The 15,184-nt window shown below is 45.8% G+C and overlaps 1 protein-coding gene across 7 annotated transcripts in view; it reads right to left on the reverse strand.

Annotated features, from left to right (window-relative positions):
* LOC129700731 (kynurenine--oxoglutarate transaminase 3-like) overlaps window positions 1-15,184 on the reverse strand; it is a 93,873-nt gene that overhangs the window by 32,315 nt on the left and 46,374 nt on the right. For all 7 annotated transcript variants that reach the window (XM_055641360.1, XM_055641359.1, XM_055641362.1 and 4 more), the window contains 7 exons: window positions 10,413-10,471; window positions 9,887-10,037; window positions 8,482-8,631; window positions 7,487-7,573; window positions 4,858-4,989; window positions 2,694-2,814; window positions 225-301 (listed from right to left, as the gene is read on the reverse strand). In XM_055641360.1, the coding sequence (XP_055497335.1) occupies window positions 225-301; window positions 2,694-2,814; window positions 4,858-4,989; window positions 7,487-7,573; window positions 8,482-8,631; window positions 9,887-10,037; window positions 10,413-10,471 (777 nt within the window). The remainder of the gene's footprint in view (window positions 1-224; window positions 302-2,693; window positions 2,815-4,857; window positions 4,990-7,486; window positions 7,574-8,481; window positions 8,632-9,886; window positions 10,038-10,412; window positions 10,472-15,184) is intronic.

Consider the following 15,184-nt stretch of genomic DNA (forward strand, 5'->3'; position numbering starts at 1 on the left):
AGAATAAACAGCTCCTGACTATTATAAAAGTCCATTTTCAACTTTACAGCATTCTGAACAGCAATGTCATGAATAGTTTCATTGATCTAGAACTTCGGGTCTTCCAAACACACTGAAAACATTGCAGGCGCAGATTTTATTTGGAACGTTGACTAACGGGCCTCAAAGTCATCGTTTATTATTAAAAAAGACACGATAAATAAAGAACTTCTTAAAATACTCACCTTCCAGCCAGTCACACTAAAGGCTTTGCCAGCACTTCCTATGGTGATGGTTCTTTCCCACATTCCTGGCAACGTGGCTGTAATAAATGAATGAGTGAATAAGTTCATTGGCCAAGTATTCACATACAAGGAATTTGCCTTGGTGCTCCGCCCGCAAATGACAACGTGACATACAGTGGCAGTTAGAAATGACACATAAAACATTAAACATTAATAATAAAAAGGATGAAGCAAATAAAGTACGTTAGAACAGAGAGCATTGTAGCAGACGAAATGGTGGGAAGGAACTGCAGATGCTGGTTTAAACCGAAGATAGGCACAAAAGGTTGGAGCAACTCGGCGGGACAGGCAGCGACTCTGGAGAGAAGGAATGGGTGACGTTTCGGGTCGTGACCCTTCTTCAGACTGAAGTTACTCCAGCTATTTGTGCCGTGAAACTATTCTCTCCTGCTTGTATATGATCCATATCCCTCCATTCCCTGCATGTCCACCTGTGTTTCTCTTACATGCCACTAACATATCTGCCTCCTTCACGACCACTGGCAGTGCATTCCATGCACCACCATCACTCTGTGTGAAAAAACATGCCCTGTTCATCTCCTTAAAGCTCACCTTAAAGGTATGAAATGCCAGCTTTAGGCCAAAGCCACTAAACTATTAAACAGTCTGAAGAAGGGTCCCAACTCAAAACGTCACCCATCCTTTCCCTCCATAGGTGATGCCTGACCCGCTGAGTTACTCCAGCACTTTGCGTCTACCTTCGGTTTAAACCAGCCTCTGCGGTTGCCACCTACACAGTTCAACAAAAGGTCAAGTGTTTTATTGTCACATGGCCCAGATGGAACAATGACATTCTTAAACCCCTGTCCCACGGTACGAGTTCATTCCAAGAGCTCTCCCGAGTTTGCCCTGATTCGAACTCGGAGATTTACGGTAACGGCCACTCGTCGGTACTCGGGGCTCTCGTGGACATTTTTCATCACGTTGAAAAATCTTCCCGTGCTTACCTGCCGTTAGCGAGTCTTCCCGAGTACCTGCCGTTAGCGCTAAGAGACGTCCCCGAGCTCCGACGCACCCGCTACGTTCATTCTACGTGCTTACCACGAGTTTGATATTTTTTTAAACTCGGGAGAGCTCTTGGAATTTTTTAGATGACATCAGATTCAACTTTATTGTCATTGAACGTAGTACAAGTACAGGTACAACAAAATGTAGTTTTGCATCTAACCAGAGTGCAAAGTAGTAAAGTGCTGATTAAGACAATATATACAAATGAGGATATATTGGTGTATGTACATTGGCATATACATATATACAGATAGTTGTTAAGGTGCAAAAGATTGACGTGCTATATTCCGGTGAATAAACTCCGTAAAGACAGCGCCCGTAGCCAGGATTGAACCCGGGTATCTGGCGCAGTAAGGCTGCAGCTCTACTGCTGCGCCACCTTGGTGCCCCAAAGTGAACTACAGAGGGGTTAAAGCAGAATTTGGCTGCACAGTTGTGAGTGTTTGAGGATAATGGTGGGTATATGATGGGGGTAGGGGGTGTACACTGGGTGTAGGGGACAATGGTGACAACAGGTGCAGGAGTAGGCCATTCGGCCCTTCCAGCCAGCACCGCCATTCAATGTGATCATGGCTGATCATCCCCGATCAGTACCCCATTCCTGCCTTCTCCCCATATCCCCTGACTCCACTATTTTGAAGAGCCCTATCTAGCTCTCTCTTGAAAGCATCCAGAGAACCGGCCTCCACCGCACTCTGAGGCAGAGAATTCCACAGATCTCACCACTCTCTGTGAGAAAAAGTGTTTCCTCGTCTCCGTTCTAAATGGCTTACTCCTTGTTCTTAAACTGTGGCCCCTGGTTCTGGACTCCCCCAACATTGGGAACCCAACATGGGTGTATGGGCGTATGTTAGATGTATGGGGAGAATGGTGGGTGTATGGGACCCAGCCACAGCCTGCTGGTCCCTCGAAGAGACGAGAGAGATCGGGGAGGAGGGAGGTGGTGATGACAGACGCAAGGAGCAAGGCCGGTGGAAGTGGGAAGCGGGGCCTCCCCTTCTACGCCTCCCAGGCCCGCTGTGGGAGGAGCCCCCGAGGCTGAATGGACGGGCAAGGAGAGGGAGGGCGGTTCGCTGGACGATTAGCCTGGGGCTGGCCTGGATCGGACTACGCTACATAAAACCAGAGCAAGCACTGAACTTCGGAATGGAGCCAAACCCTGGCGCTTCTTGCACGCTGTCTCAGCGGGGGATTTCTGTACACTTTGTGCTAATCGGGGATTGTGCTTAGGTATGGCAATGCTTTACCGAACTGTATGTAAAAAATATAATGTCCCTGTAGGTTTGCACATGTGACGGTCGGCCACCATGGAGCACTGAGTCTAGCTGACAACACGGCCTTGTGGGGCAATGGTGGTCAGAATCATCGCGGGCGATGTTTGGTCTGCGGGTTTGGAGTTACCTATTTTGACGTGCTTGTGCCCGCTGAAGACCAGCCACTCGTACACCTCATCGCTGATGCACAGGACGTCATGCTGAATGCACAGGTCCGCCATTACCTGCAGCTCTTCCTTCTTGAATATCTACGATCACAAATCGCAAGGTGAAAGAACCGCGAGGTCTCGAGGTCAGAGGCCCCCGTGGGTCGGGCCGAGGTCAGAGCCCCGGTCGTCAGGCTGGTTAACTGAGGATAAAGGGGGACCCAGTGTGAGTGGGAGGGGGCTGATGAGAACAGGGAGGGAACCAGCGTACGGGGTCCACTGGGAACTATGGGGGACCGAGAGGAATTGAATATAGGAGCAGAGGTCCTTCTGCAATTGTACAGAGCCCTAGTGAGACCACACCTGGAGTATTGTGTGCAGCTTTGGCCCCTAATTTGAGGAAGGACATTCTTGCTATTGAGGGAGTGCAGCGTAGGTTTACAAGGTTAATTCCCGGGATGGCGGGACTGTCATATGCTGAGAGAATGGAGCAGCTGGGCTTGTACACTCTGGAGTTTAGGACGAGAGGGGATCACATTGAAACATATAAGATTGTTAAGGGTTTGGACACGCTAGAGGCAGGAACCATGTTCCCGATGTTGGGGGAGTCCAGAATCAGGGGCCACAGTTTAAGAATAAGGGGTAAGCCATTTAGAACGGAGACGAGGAAACACTTTTCTCACAGAGAGTTGTGAGTCTGTGGAATTCTCTGCCTCAGAGGGCGGTGGAGGCAGGTTCTGTGGATGCTTTCAAGAGAGAGCTGGATAGGGCTCTTAAAGATAGCACAGTCAGAGGATATGGGGAGAAGGCAGGAACAGGGTACTGATTGGGGATGATCAGCCATGATCACATTGAATGGGGGGTGCTGACTTGAAGGGCCGAATGGCCTACTCCAGCACCTATTGTCTATTGTCTATGAAAGCACACCAATGCCACTCCTTCCTTGAAAGGCATAGGAAGTTTGTCATGTACCAGCAACTCTTACCAACTTCTACAGATGCGCCACAGAAAGCATTTAATCATCGGGATGCATCACAGCTTGGTTTGGGAGCAGCTCCATCCATGACAGGAAGAAATTGCAGCAAATTGTAGACGCAGCCCAGACCATCGCTCAAACCAACCGCCCTGCCAGTTACTCCATTTACACCTCACGCTGCCTCGGCAAGGCCAGCAGCATAATCAAGGACTAGTCACACCCTGACCACTCCCACTTCTCCCCTCTCCCATCGGGCTAAAGTGTGAAAACGCACACCCCCAGATTCAGGGACAGTTTCTTATCAGGCTGTTATCAGTCAACTGAATCATCCTACCAACAACTAGAGAGCAGTCCTGAACTGCTATCTACCTTATTGGAGACCCTTGGACTATCTATGATCGGACTTTGCTGGCTTTGCCTTGCACTAAACGTTATTGCCTTATCATGTATCTATACCTTGTAAATGGCTCGATTGTAAACACGCATTGTCTTTCCGCTGACTGGTTAGCACGCAACAACCTCAGTACACGTGACAAACTAAACGAAAGTGAACAAAACTAAAAAGAAGGGAGACCCAAAATGCTGGAGTAACTCAGCGGGACAGGCAGCATCTCTGGATGGGTGAAGGAATGGGTGACGTTTTGGGTCAGAGACCCTTCTTCAGACTGAGAGTCGGGGGAGACAGTCGCAGAGATATGGAAGGGTAAGGTGTGAAAATGAGACATCAAAGGGGAGGAATCTCCAAGGAAAATGTAGAATGGATCATTGTTAGCCAGTGGAAGGCGACAACGAAGCAGACAAAGATAATATTTAATCAGGAGGACAGTCAAACTGGTTGGAGAACCAGGATGAGGAGGGACGGCAAGGTTTACTTGAGGTTAGAGAGGTCAACATTCATTCACTCCAATAGGAAGGAGATGAGGAGGAATTTCTTAAGTCAGAGGGTGGTGAATCTGTGGAATTATTTGCCACAGAAGGCTGTGGAGGCCAAGTCAATGGATATTTGTAAGACAGAGATAGATAGATTTTTGATTAGTACGGGTGTCATGGGTTATGGGGAGAAGGCAGGAGAATGGGGTTAGGAGGGAGAGATAGATCAGCCACGATTGAATGGCGGAGTAGACTTGATGGGCCGAATGATTTCAAAGAAAATGATTCCAATGCCTTACCTTTCCCAATGGATTATTGGGAGTGTTAATGATTATTGCTTTGGTCCGGCAATTAAATTTACTGGCAAGTTCATCTCGGTCGAGGACCCAGTCACCACTGTCGCCCACATCTCCCACAGCTCTCTCTTGCGGCTTAACAAAAAGAAAAAAAACATACTGGAGTTTTCATCCAGGTAAATGCAATGAGGAAATGGAGCACAATATTTAGCCGGGGAGAAATCTAACAGGGACAACAAGCAGGGAAACAAAAATCAAGGTACAGGAATCTACACTGCGTACCTGTGGTCGAACTACGGAAAGACAGGTTTGCAGAGACTAAAGGTGGCCTATAGTGATGCCATGAGAACACTGCTAAGGAAACCTGGATAGTGTACTGCTAGTAACATGTTTGTGGCTGCAGGAGTCAGTACTTGAGATGCTATCCTAAGAAATCATATGTATAACTTAATTTGTAGGATAAATGACTCTAAAAATGTGATTATCGGAGACTTGTCAAACGTAAGAGAGTGGTGGCTGTGTGGAATGAGCTTCCAGTGAAGGTGGTGGAGGCAGGTTCGTTTTTATCATTTAAAAATAAATTGGATAGTTATATGGACGGGAAAGGAATGGAGGGTTATGGTCTGAGCGCAGGTATATGGGACTAGGGGAGAATACGTGTTCGGCACGGACTAGAAGGGTCGAGATGGCCTGTTTCCATGCTGTAATTGTTATATGGTTATATGGTAAGGTTTAACACTTCACGCTACCAATCCCAGTTGTGGAGACACTGGTATCGCTGTCTCGTTGTAGGACACTGATTTTTCTTTTTATTCTGGATTTTAAATCATGTATTGTGTTTTTTGTTTATAATTTATGATGCTTTTATAAGTGATATACTAAGATTTTATGTATTAGATTAGATGAAGAGTTATACTTTATATAAAGTATTTATATAGGTATAAAGTATACTTTATACCTATCTCCAATGATGTATTATTAGTAAATCATTCCATTCTTTTTTTTATCTTGACATTTGTGGGGGTTTTTCCTCTCTCTTTCTTACTTCCTATCTATAAAAAAAAACTAGAATCAGAATCAATCCACAATTGATAATATTAATAATGTACGACTGATATACATGAAAAGTTTATAATATGTTTGCTTCTAATAAAAATATATTTAAAAAAAAGATTTTATATGTATTTATGGTGTTTTTATATGCAATGTATTTAATGTAATATTGTCCCTGTCTGGACCTTGAGTCCGAAATAAAGTTTAATAATAATAATAATAATAATAATAATAATAACAACAACAACAACAACAATAATAATATAGTTCTCCTGCAACCCCCCCCCCCCCCCCCCCCTCCCAGCCTGATCAGAGACAAGGAGAATGTACAAAGTGCATTGACATCAAAAAAAAATTTCGCTAGACAGAATCGGTCAGTAATCTATTTTATGAAAGGACTGTTCAGAAGCTTCATCAAGGAGCCTTTAAAGATTTAGAATTTACAAGACTGCAAACCATAAGCTTGGAGGTGTGAGCTACATAAACAGCACAATTTTGGGGCCGAAATACAAACAATGGGCCAAATGGTGTCCTTTTGTACAATGCGTTCAAAAATTCGAGGAGCAGAACTAGGCCATTTGACCCCTCAAGTCTACTCTGCCATTCAATCATGGCTGATCTATCTTTCCATCTCAACCCCATTCTCCTGCCTTCTCCCCATAACCCCCTGACACCCATCAAGTATCCGTCAATCTCCGCCTTAAAAATATCCATTGACTTGGCCTCCACAGCCGTCTGTGGCAAAGAATTCCACAGATTCACCACCCTCTGTCTAAAGAAATTCCTCCTCATCTCCTTCCTAAAGGTACGTCCTTTTATTCTGAAGCTATGGCCTCGGGTCCTAGACTCTCCCCCTAGTGGACACATCCTCTCCACATCCACTCTATCCAGCCCTTGCACTATTCGGTACGTTTCAATGAAGTCCCCACCTCTTCCTTCTAAACTTCATCATAGAGTTCAGATAGTTCTGTCACCATAAGATTTGCAAGGAATTTCATCTCATGTAAATACTCATACTCATACTTACTTTATTAGCCAAGTATGTTTTACAACATACGAGGAATTTGATTTGCCGTACAGTCATATTAATAAAAAGCACCAGAACGCACTAAATACATTTTAACATAAACATCCACCACAGTGACTCCTCTACATTCCTCACTGTGATGGAAGGCGAGAAAAAGTTCAGTCTCTTCCCTGCTTTGTCCTCTTCCCTTCTTTGTCAGGGGCCTTGATTCTTCCGTTGGCGGGACGATCTTGACTCCCATAGCCGGTGGCGGGCTCCTGCATCGGGGGGAGCGGGGGGGGAAATCTCAGCCCACCCGCGTCGGGCGATCTAACCCGGGTCGGGTCTAATCGAACCTTCTGCCTCGTTGGAGCCTCCTGACTGGGTCTCTCCAGAGACTGCGAGCTACGCGATGTTAAAGTCCGCAGGCCGCGGTTGGAGCGTCGATCCCAGGCAAGGAATCGGCTCCGATGGTACGCCCACGGCCCGCCGTGGGGCTATGCACTGAGTGAAATTCATAGCTTCAAAACTCAAAGGACGGTAATTTTAGTTGAAGTTTGTTGAAATACTCACAGGTTTTAAGGAGATGAAGACAGGGACCCCACCAGCCATTTTAACCATTGGCTCATAACAGTCAAAAAATGGCTGAATGATTATCACCTGAAATTTTAAAACAACCTTCATTAGTTCCGAGCAATCGAAGGAAATATCCAGGAATATGAGCGTCAGCATTAAACATGCATCACATCCTCGGCTCAACACTGAGCAATCCAATCCAGAGAATCATTAGTTTACTTTAGGTGAGAGATACAGCGCAGAAAACAGGCCCTTCGGCCCACCGAGTCCGTACCGACCAGCAATCCCCGCACACTTAAATATCCGATACCATTTACATTCATACCAAGCCAGTTAGCCTTCAAGCCTGTACATCTTGGGAGCGTGGGAGGAAACCGGAGATCTCGGAGAAAACCAACGCAGGTCGCGGGGAGAACGTACAAACTCCGTACAGACAGCGCCCGTGTGGTCAGGTTCGAACCAATGGGAAAAATGTCATTCAGCTAGAAAGGGTGCGGAGAAGATGTACGAGGATGTTGCCAGGACGCGAGGGCCTGAGCTGCCGGGAGTGGTTGGGCAAGCTAGGACTTTGTTCCTAGGCACGCAGGAGGACGAGGGGTGAATTTATGGAGGTGTACGATGGGGGCGCCGAGCGGCGGGCGAGGACAGACCATGTGGGGTGAGGGAGAGGAGGGGGGGGGGGGGGGGAGAGGGGGGGGAAGGGGGGGACCTGGCACAGATGCTGTGTATACTTTGTAATTTTGGCAGTGCCCTTATGTGGCCACTATTTGCATACCTTGGAAATGCAAGCACTGAATGCCACATGTGACAATAAAGTATTCAAAGTAAAGTGTATGAGAACACGAGGGTACTAGACGTTAAGCGGCCACGCAAACACACAGCACTCCAGCATAGTTTATTGTCACGTGTACGGAATAGCTTTAGTTGCGTGCTAACCAGTCGGCGGAAGTCAAAAGCAGTGTAACAACAAATCAAACTGATTGCTTCTTTACCTCATCTCCTTCGTCAACGAGGCCAAGTATGGAGTGTGAGAGAGAGCCGTAGCCGCCAACGGTCACCACAATATCTTTGTATGGATCAATCGAACGGCCACACACGTGACCGTATAAATCAGCGAGTGCCTTCACTAATGGAGGATGACCCTTGTGTGAACAGAAATATGGAGTAACAAGTTACCAGTACAAAGAAGCATCAAGTGTCCAGAGTGTTTCATTTCAATCATTTTCATTTCATCATTTCATTTCATTTTCATTTTTACTGCCATGTGTCTCAGATAGAATAATGAAATTCTTAAGGGGCTGTCCCACTTGGCGATTTTTTCACGCATCATATCTGTTTCGCCAAAAGATTTTGAAGATGTCAAAATCCAGCCGCGACAAAAAAAAGCGACACTTGAATAAACACCGCGTGTCATACGTCATCACGCTGCGTCACCGCCACATCACGCCACAAATTTGTCGGTGACCTGAAACGTCGTTCAATGATATGTGTTTGCCGAGGTGTCCAAATGGAGACAAACAATTGATGACCTATTTGTGTATATTGAAAAAAATCTGAAATTGAGTAATTTAAAATAATCTGAAGGACATTTTGAAATATTGATTATTCATATGCTTCAAAATTCATATAAATCATGGGATGCCATCCACTAAAAGAGGGGAACTTGGAATATTCAAGAGTCAAGAAGGTGTGTGCAAACACAATATACATAAATAACATGGAAAAAACAAAAACCTTGGTTCGATCCTGACCACGGGTACTGGACGTACAGAGTTTGTACGTTCTCCACGTGACCGCGTGGGTTTTCTCTGGGTGCTCCGGTTTCCTTCCACATTCCAAAGATGTGTGGGTTTGTAGGTTAAATGGCTTCGGTAAAATTGTTCCTCGTGTGTGGGGTAGGACGTAGTGTGTGGCTGGGCGGTGGTTGGCATGGACTCGGTGGGCAGAGTTTCTATTCTGTATCCTTTTTATAAATCATGTTTCTCAGGGTATCTAAATCTAAATTTTATTAGTTATTTAAGTTATGACATCGGATGGAAGCTGCATTCCAAATCTCGTTGCATATATGTGCAATGACAATAAAATTTATTATTATTATTATTATTATTATTATTATTATTATCAAAAAACTAAAACTACAAACCCAGATGATTTCGGGATGTCGGAGGAAACTGTAACACCTGGCGGAAATCCACGCGGTCACAGGGAGAGCATGCAAACTCCACACAGACAGCACCCGAGGTCAGGATGGAACCTGGCGCTGTAAGGCCAGCAACCCTACCGCTGCGCCACCGTGCCGCCTGCATTCAGAATCATTCGGCAGATTCCGTAGTGCGACATTCCAGAACTCGGCAGCATTCACGGAAGCACCTCGGGCGGAGAGAGAGCAGGACTTACAAAGCCTCGGGTGTACTGATTCAGCATGAAGTTGTCTCCCGCCGCTGCCGTGGCCAAGGCTTCTCGCACGTAGGAGGGGGGAGGCAGGTCCGGGAACCCCTGCCCGAGATTAACCACACCTGGCTCGGCTGCCAGCTTGGTGAACTCCACCCTGGACAAGCAGAGCACACTGTCAGAAACAGGGCGGCACAGTGGCGCAGCGGAAGAGTTGCCGCCTTACCTGCGCCAGAGACCGCGTGTTCGATCCCGTGTGTCTATATACCATAGACCATTAATACACAGATAAAGTGCAATAGTAATAGACTGTTATTGTTTAGAGCTTATTTGATGTCATGTTTAATAGCCTGATGCGGTCGGTGTGGACTCGGGCCGAAGGGGCTGTTTCCGCGTTGTATCTCAAGACTAAAAAACAAAGCTATGCAGTGGGATAGAGAACAGCTACAGAAATGTGTGGAGAAATGGCAGATGGAGTTTAATCCGAGCATGTGTGAGGTGTATTTTGGGACATTGTAACGTTAATACCTACCAGACATTCTTATCCAGCCCTTCAATCCTCTTTGCGTTTTTGTGCTTGAATAAACTCATCTATAAGTTGAAAATCAAAACAGTTTTTTTTTTTAATTGATTTTGCAGATACAAGGCCATCACAAGCCCTTTAAAAACAATATTGCAGTCAATAACGTTTCAATACTTCCAAAAGACATCCAAAGGTTATAAAATACTTCACAACTTACTGGTATCTAAGCAGAATGTCCTGTTGATGGATTTTTATGTGCCTGCAAGGAATATCGATGATAGACACAAAATGTTGAAGTAACTCAGCGGTTCAAGCAGCATCTCGGGGGAAAAAGAATAGGTGACGTTTCTGGTCGGGACCCTTCTTCAGACTGAAAGTGTAGGTGGAGGTGGGGGTGGGGGAGGGGGCAAATACTGGAGGCGACAAAAGGCCAGAACAAATCAGGGCCGGCAACAGGTGACCTCAGGAACGACAGAGCCCACAATGGCCCATTGTTGGCTGGGGAAGGTGTGATAACGAGAGAGATACAAGGATGCTGCTGGCAACTACGCCATTTTAGTTTAGTTTAGTTGAGAGATATAGCGTGGAAACATGCCCTTTGGCCCAGCGAGTCCAAGCCAACCAGGGATCCCCACACACTGGCACTATTCTGTACACTAGGGGAAATTATTTTTACAATTTGTGCCAATTGGCCTACAAACCTGTACATCTTTGGAATGCGGGAGGAAACCAGAGCACCCGGGAATAATCCATACAGGAGAACGCACGGACTCCATACAAACAGCACCCGTAGTCAGGATCGAACCCGGGTCTCTGGTGCAACTCTCCTGCTGCGCCACCGTGCCGAACCTTATTTGCTTCTATTTCTTGGGAATTTACATTTAGTTCCAATCTTATGTTATTACTTAAACATAAAAGCTCACTATCAGTAATGGTTACTGTGAAACAGATGTTGCACTAATGTTATTAAAGGAAAGAAAGCTACCAGTCTTACTGGGTCTGGATGATACGAGTCCAGAGTCTAGACCAGGGGTGTTGCCTTCGAGGCCATTACGTGCGGCCTTTTGAATGAATCCAAATGTTGTAGAACAAATCCTTTTATTTTTATTAATATGTTTTTGTTCGTCTTTTATTAATGTTATTTTAATCTTAAAATGAACGTATTTAAAATACCAAAGAGTAAAAGAAGATTCAACAAAATAATCCTATATCTAATTGGTTTATTGGTCGCCTAATTATTAGGAAGGATATCAACCGACATGAAAGGTACCCCAGGAGATTTACTAGTCCATAGTGACTCTGGGTTTCAGCAACTAAATACAGAGAAACAATAACAAGTTAATTGCTTTATTCTTTGGAGGGCGCAAACGAAATGCCGGGGGGCACTTGATAGAAACAAACAAAAATGATGAGAGGGATAGACACAGATTTGACATTTTACAAAACATCCATCACATTGCTGTGATGGAAGGCCAAAAAAACTTCAAACAAGGGGACATGACATGTCAGAGTCAAAGTAAAGGGCTGGCAAGTTTGGGCGGCCATTAAAGCCACGCCGGGTGGTGCGAGGTCGCACACGGGTCTTGGTGTTAGAGAGTGGGCGTGCGCTCGCAGAGTCCCGCGGCCATTCCAGCCGCGCGGGGGCGGTTCGTTTTTATCATTTAAAAATCCAATTGGATCTTATATGGATTGCAACTCGAAGGGAATGGAGGGTTATGGTCTGAGCCCTGAGGCGGTATCCAGGGGGACCCGGGGGGTTATGTGTTCGTCCGCACGGACTAGAAGGGTCGAGATCGGCCTGTTTCCGTGCTGTAATTGTTATATGGTTATATGGTTATATGGGTGAGTCGGCACCAGAATCCCCGGCTTATTTTTGGATTAATATGCAGCCCCAACGACAACAAAGACCCGACAAGAAAAGGTTTTAATCTTAAAAAGTGAACGTATTTAAAATACCCCCACAAACACAGATTCAACAAAATAAAATAACAAAAACTTTATTGGATAAACCCTTTTACATTAAATCTAATAAAAATGCGGACCTTCCGACATGAAAAGGTTCCCCATCCCTGGTCTAGAGTCCATAGTGACTCTTAATTATCCACTTAAATACAGTAGATCAGCAAACGACGACACTGAGGTGAATCAGATGTACATTTTCCAGTTGCCATGGAAGTGGGGGGGGGAAGGGTTCAAATTTGTATCTCCAAAACAAACATCCAAACACGGGCAGCACGGTGGCACAGTGGGTTAGTTGCTGCCTTACAGCGCTTGCAGCGCCATAGACCCGGGTTCGATCCCGACTACGGGTGCTGTCTATACGGAGTTAGTACCTTCTCCCCGTCACCTGCGTGGGTTTTCTCCAAGATGTTCGGTTTCCTCCCACACTCCAAAGACGTACAGGTTTGTAGGTTAATTGGCTTGGTATAAATGTAAATTGTCCCCAACGTGTGTAGGATAGTGTTTGTGTGTGGGGATTGCAGGTCGGCACGGACCCGGTGGGCCGAAGGGCCTGTTTCTGCATGGTATTTCTAAACTAAACTAAACTAAACATTTTAATTTAAAAAGAATTACAATGACTGTGACAAAGAAATACTAACACAGTGGCTTAATAACATTTGCCCCATGCACACTCACATAAACAAATCATCTTACCTGTGTAAAATTTAGTTTCAAATCCATATTTCTGTCCTAATATCACCCACTGAAAACAAACTTTGGATTAACTGGTTTAATGAAAAAGATCAGGTTGATTTTAGTGATAGATACTTGTATACGTTGTTCAACGTTATCTGGCTCCTTTGTTCTGCACCTATTCCTGCGCTGTCGAGCTCGCCCTCTCGCCCACCGGCAGTAGTTGCTACGGTGTGGACTCGGCGTGGCATGTGAGACGCCGCGGGGCTTTTGGTGGGGAGGGGGAGGAGAAGCGGCTTATGCGGTATTTTTATTTATGGCCGTTTTTTTTATTTCAACGGTGGACACAAAATGCTGGAGTGACCAAGCGGGTCAGACTGGGCAGTATCTCCGGAGAGAAGGAATTGGGCGACGTTTCGGGTCGAGACCCTTCTTCAGAAGACACACAAAAAAGAATGCTGGAGTAACTCTGCCATGATGGATTGTGGAAAGAGGCCCAACAGGCCCTTTCACCTCAATAGTCTAATAGTGCTAGACGTGCCTCTGCGGAGCTCCGCATTTTTGACCAATTTTTGTTGATTTTTGTTAATTTCAATACTGAAGTGGACTTTTTAAGCAACAGTGAAAACGTGGATATTGTTATTGACATTTTTTAGCTGAAGTTTAACTTAGTTTTTAATGGCGAAACTCAGCCGTATATTGGAGAGTGAGCCCCCTGCGGACACTGGAGAACTTACTTCGCCGCCGACAGTACAGGCGGAAACCTTGAGTGACACAGCAGCAAGCTACAGTCAGCAGATATGGAAGGCTATATCGGAGTGACATTTTTCGGAAATTACTGAGCCATCCGAACTCAACCGTGCAACATTCAACTTATTTGACTCTTTCAGCAAACGTTAGTGGTGTTTTTTATCGCGATATGGGGTTTCTTTAGTGTTTTTAACCCTGTCTATGAAGTGGCGGTAAAATGGCAGCCATCTTGGATTTAATTTCAACTGCGCATGGATACAGCGGTGGTGTGGATGACAACCAGTGTTCATTGATGGACCTTGTGGGACAACATAAAGGGAATAGCCTCGTGGTTTCATTATTATTGATTGAATCGCTGAGATACACTGCAGAACAACACAACTAAGTATGGCCGCACTATACAGCCTCGGAAACAGACTGTTGTTATGCCTGGTTGTGAGACAATGAATTCAACCATTGGAAACAAAGTCTACAGATGACCAACACCTGTTTTTTCATAGAGGGTTCTCATACTTAATCCTGAGAGAAGATTGCATGAGACACACATCAATTTACATCAACAGTTGCGGACTCTTGTCTAAACCAGCAATCTGTACGACTATGGAACCGAGGCCGAACAAACACATTGGGTTTCTCTTTACTTTGCTGTTATCTGGGGATGTGAGTCTAAACCCTGGGCCTTCAAACTGTGGGAGCAGTTCTGAGTAAAGTCTGCCTGTGTTTGGCTTCTACTTTTCAACTGTTTTCACCCCTCTGACTCACTTCTCTCCTCCCACTCGGGCTAGAGCCAATGAGTCTGATCTCTTGCTAATCTCCTCCTGCTGCTGCTCCCAAATCTACGGCAGTTCTGTCCATAACAGAAAGGAGAACAAGAAAGAGAAATGATATGCAAATAGAAACCCCATTCGCCAGGACAGATATTTACAACAACTCATTCTTTGTAAGAACCTTAAGGGAATGGAATAAACTAGACAACAACATAGGCAAATCACCTTCACGAGACAGTTTTAAGGGGGCACTAACAGCACATTTTACTTCGGAGTCACGTGAGTGACTACGTGAAGAAGCCCGCCACGATGCATGCGTGTCATATCGCTTTCACGCTTGCGAAACGACAGGCGGGGTGGAGCGTTCCCCCGCAGCGGTAAGTTTGAAACCGCGACCTGCAGGTAAGTAATTTACTCTGCGGTAATGTTTGTCCCCACGCTGTTTTACACAGGGGGGGGGGGAAGCGGAACAAAATAGTGTCCACAAGTGCTGCGAGTGAAGCTGGCTGGGGAGGACCGCGAAGTTGCGGGAGCCAGCAGTAGCTGAAGGCACAAGCCCCGTAAGGGATCAGCTGTGCCGATTTCTGATCCCGCGCCGGCCAGAACACCACGGCCGGGTGGGAGACTATT

The sequence above is a fragment of the Leucoraja erinacea genome, chromosome 10, assembly GCF_028641065.1.
Source record: "Leucoraja erinacea ecotype New England chromosome 10, Leri_hhj_1, whole genome shotgun sequence".
NCBI classification, from domain to species: Eukaryota; Metazoa; Chordata; class Chondrichthyes; order Rajiformes; family Rajidae; genus Leucoraja; species Leucoraja erinaceus.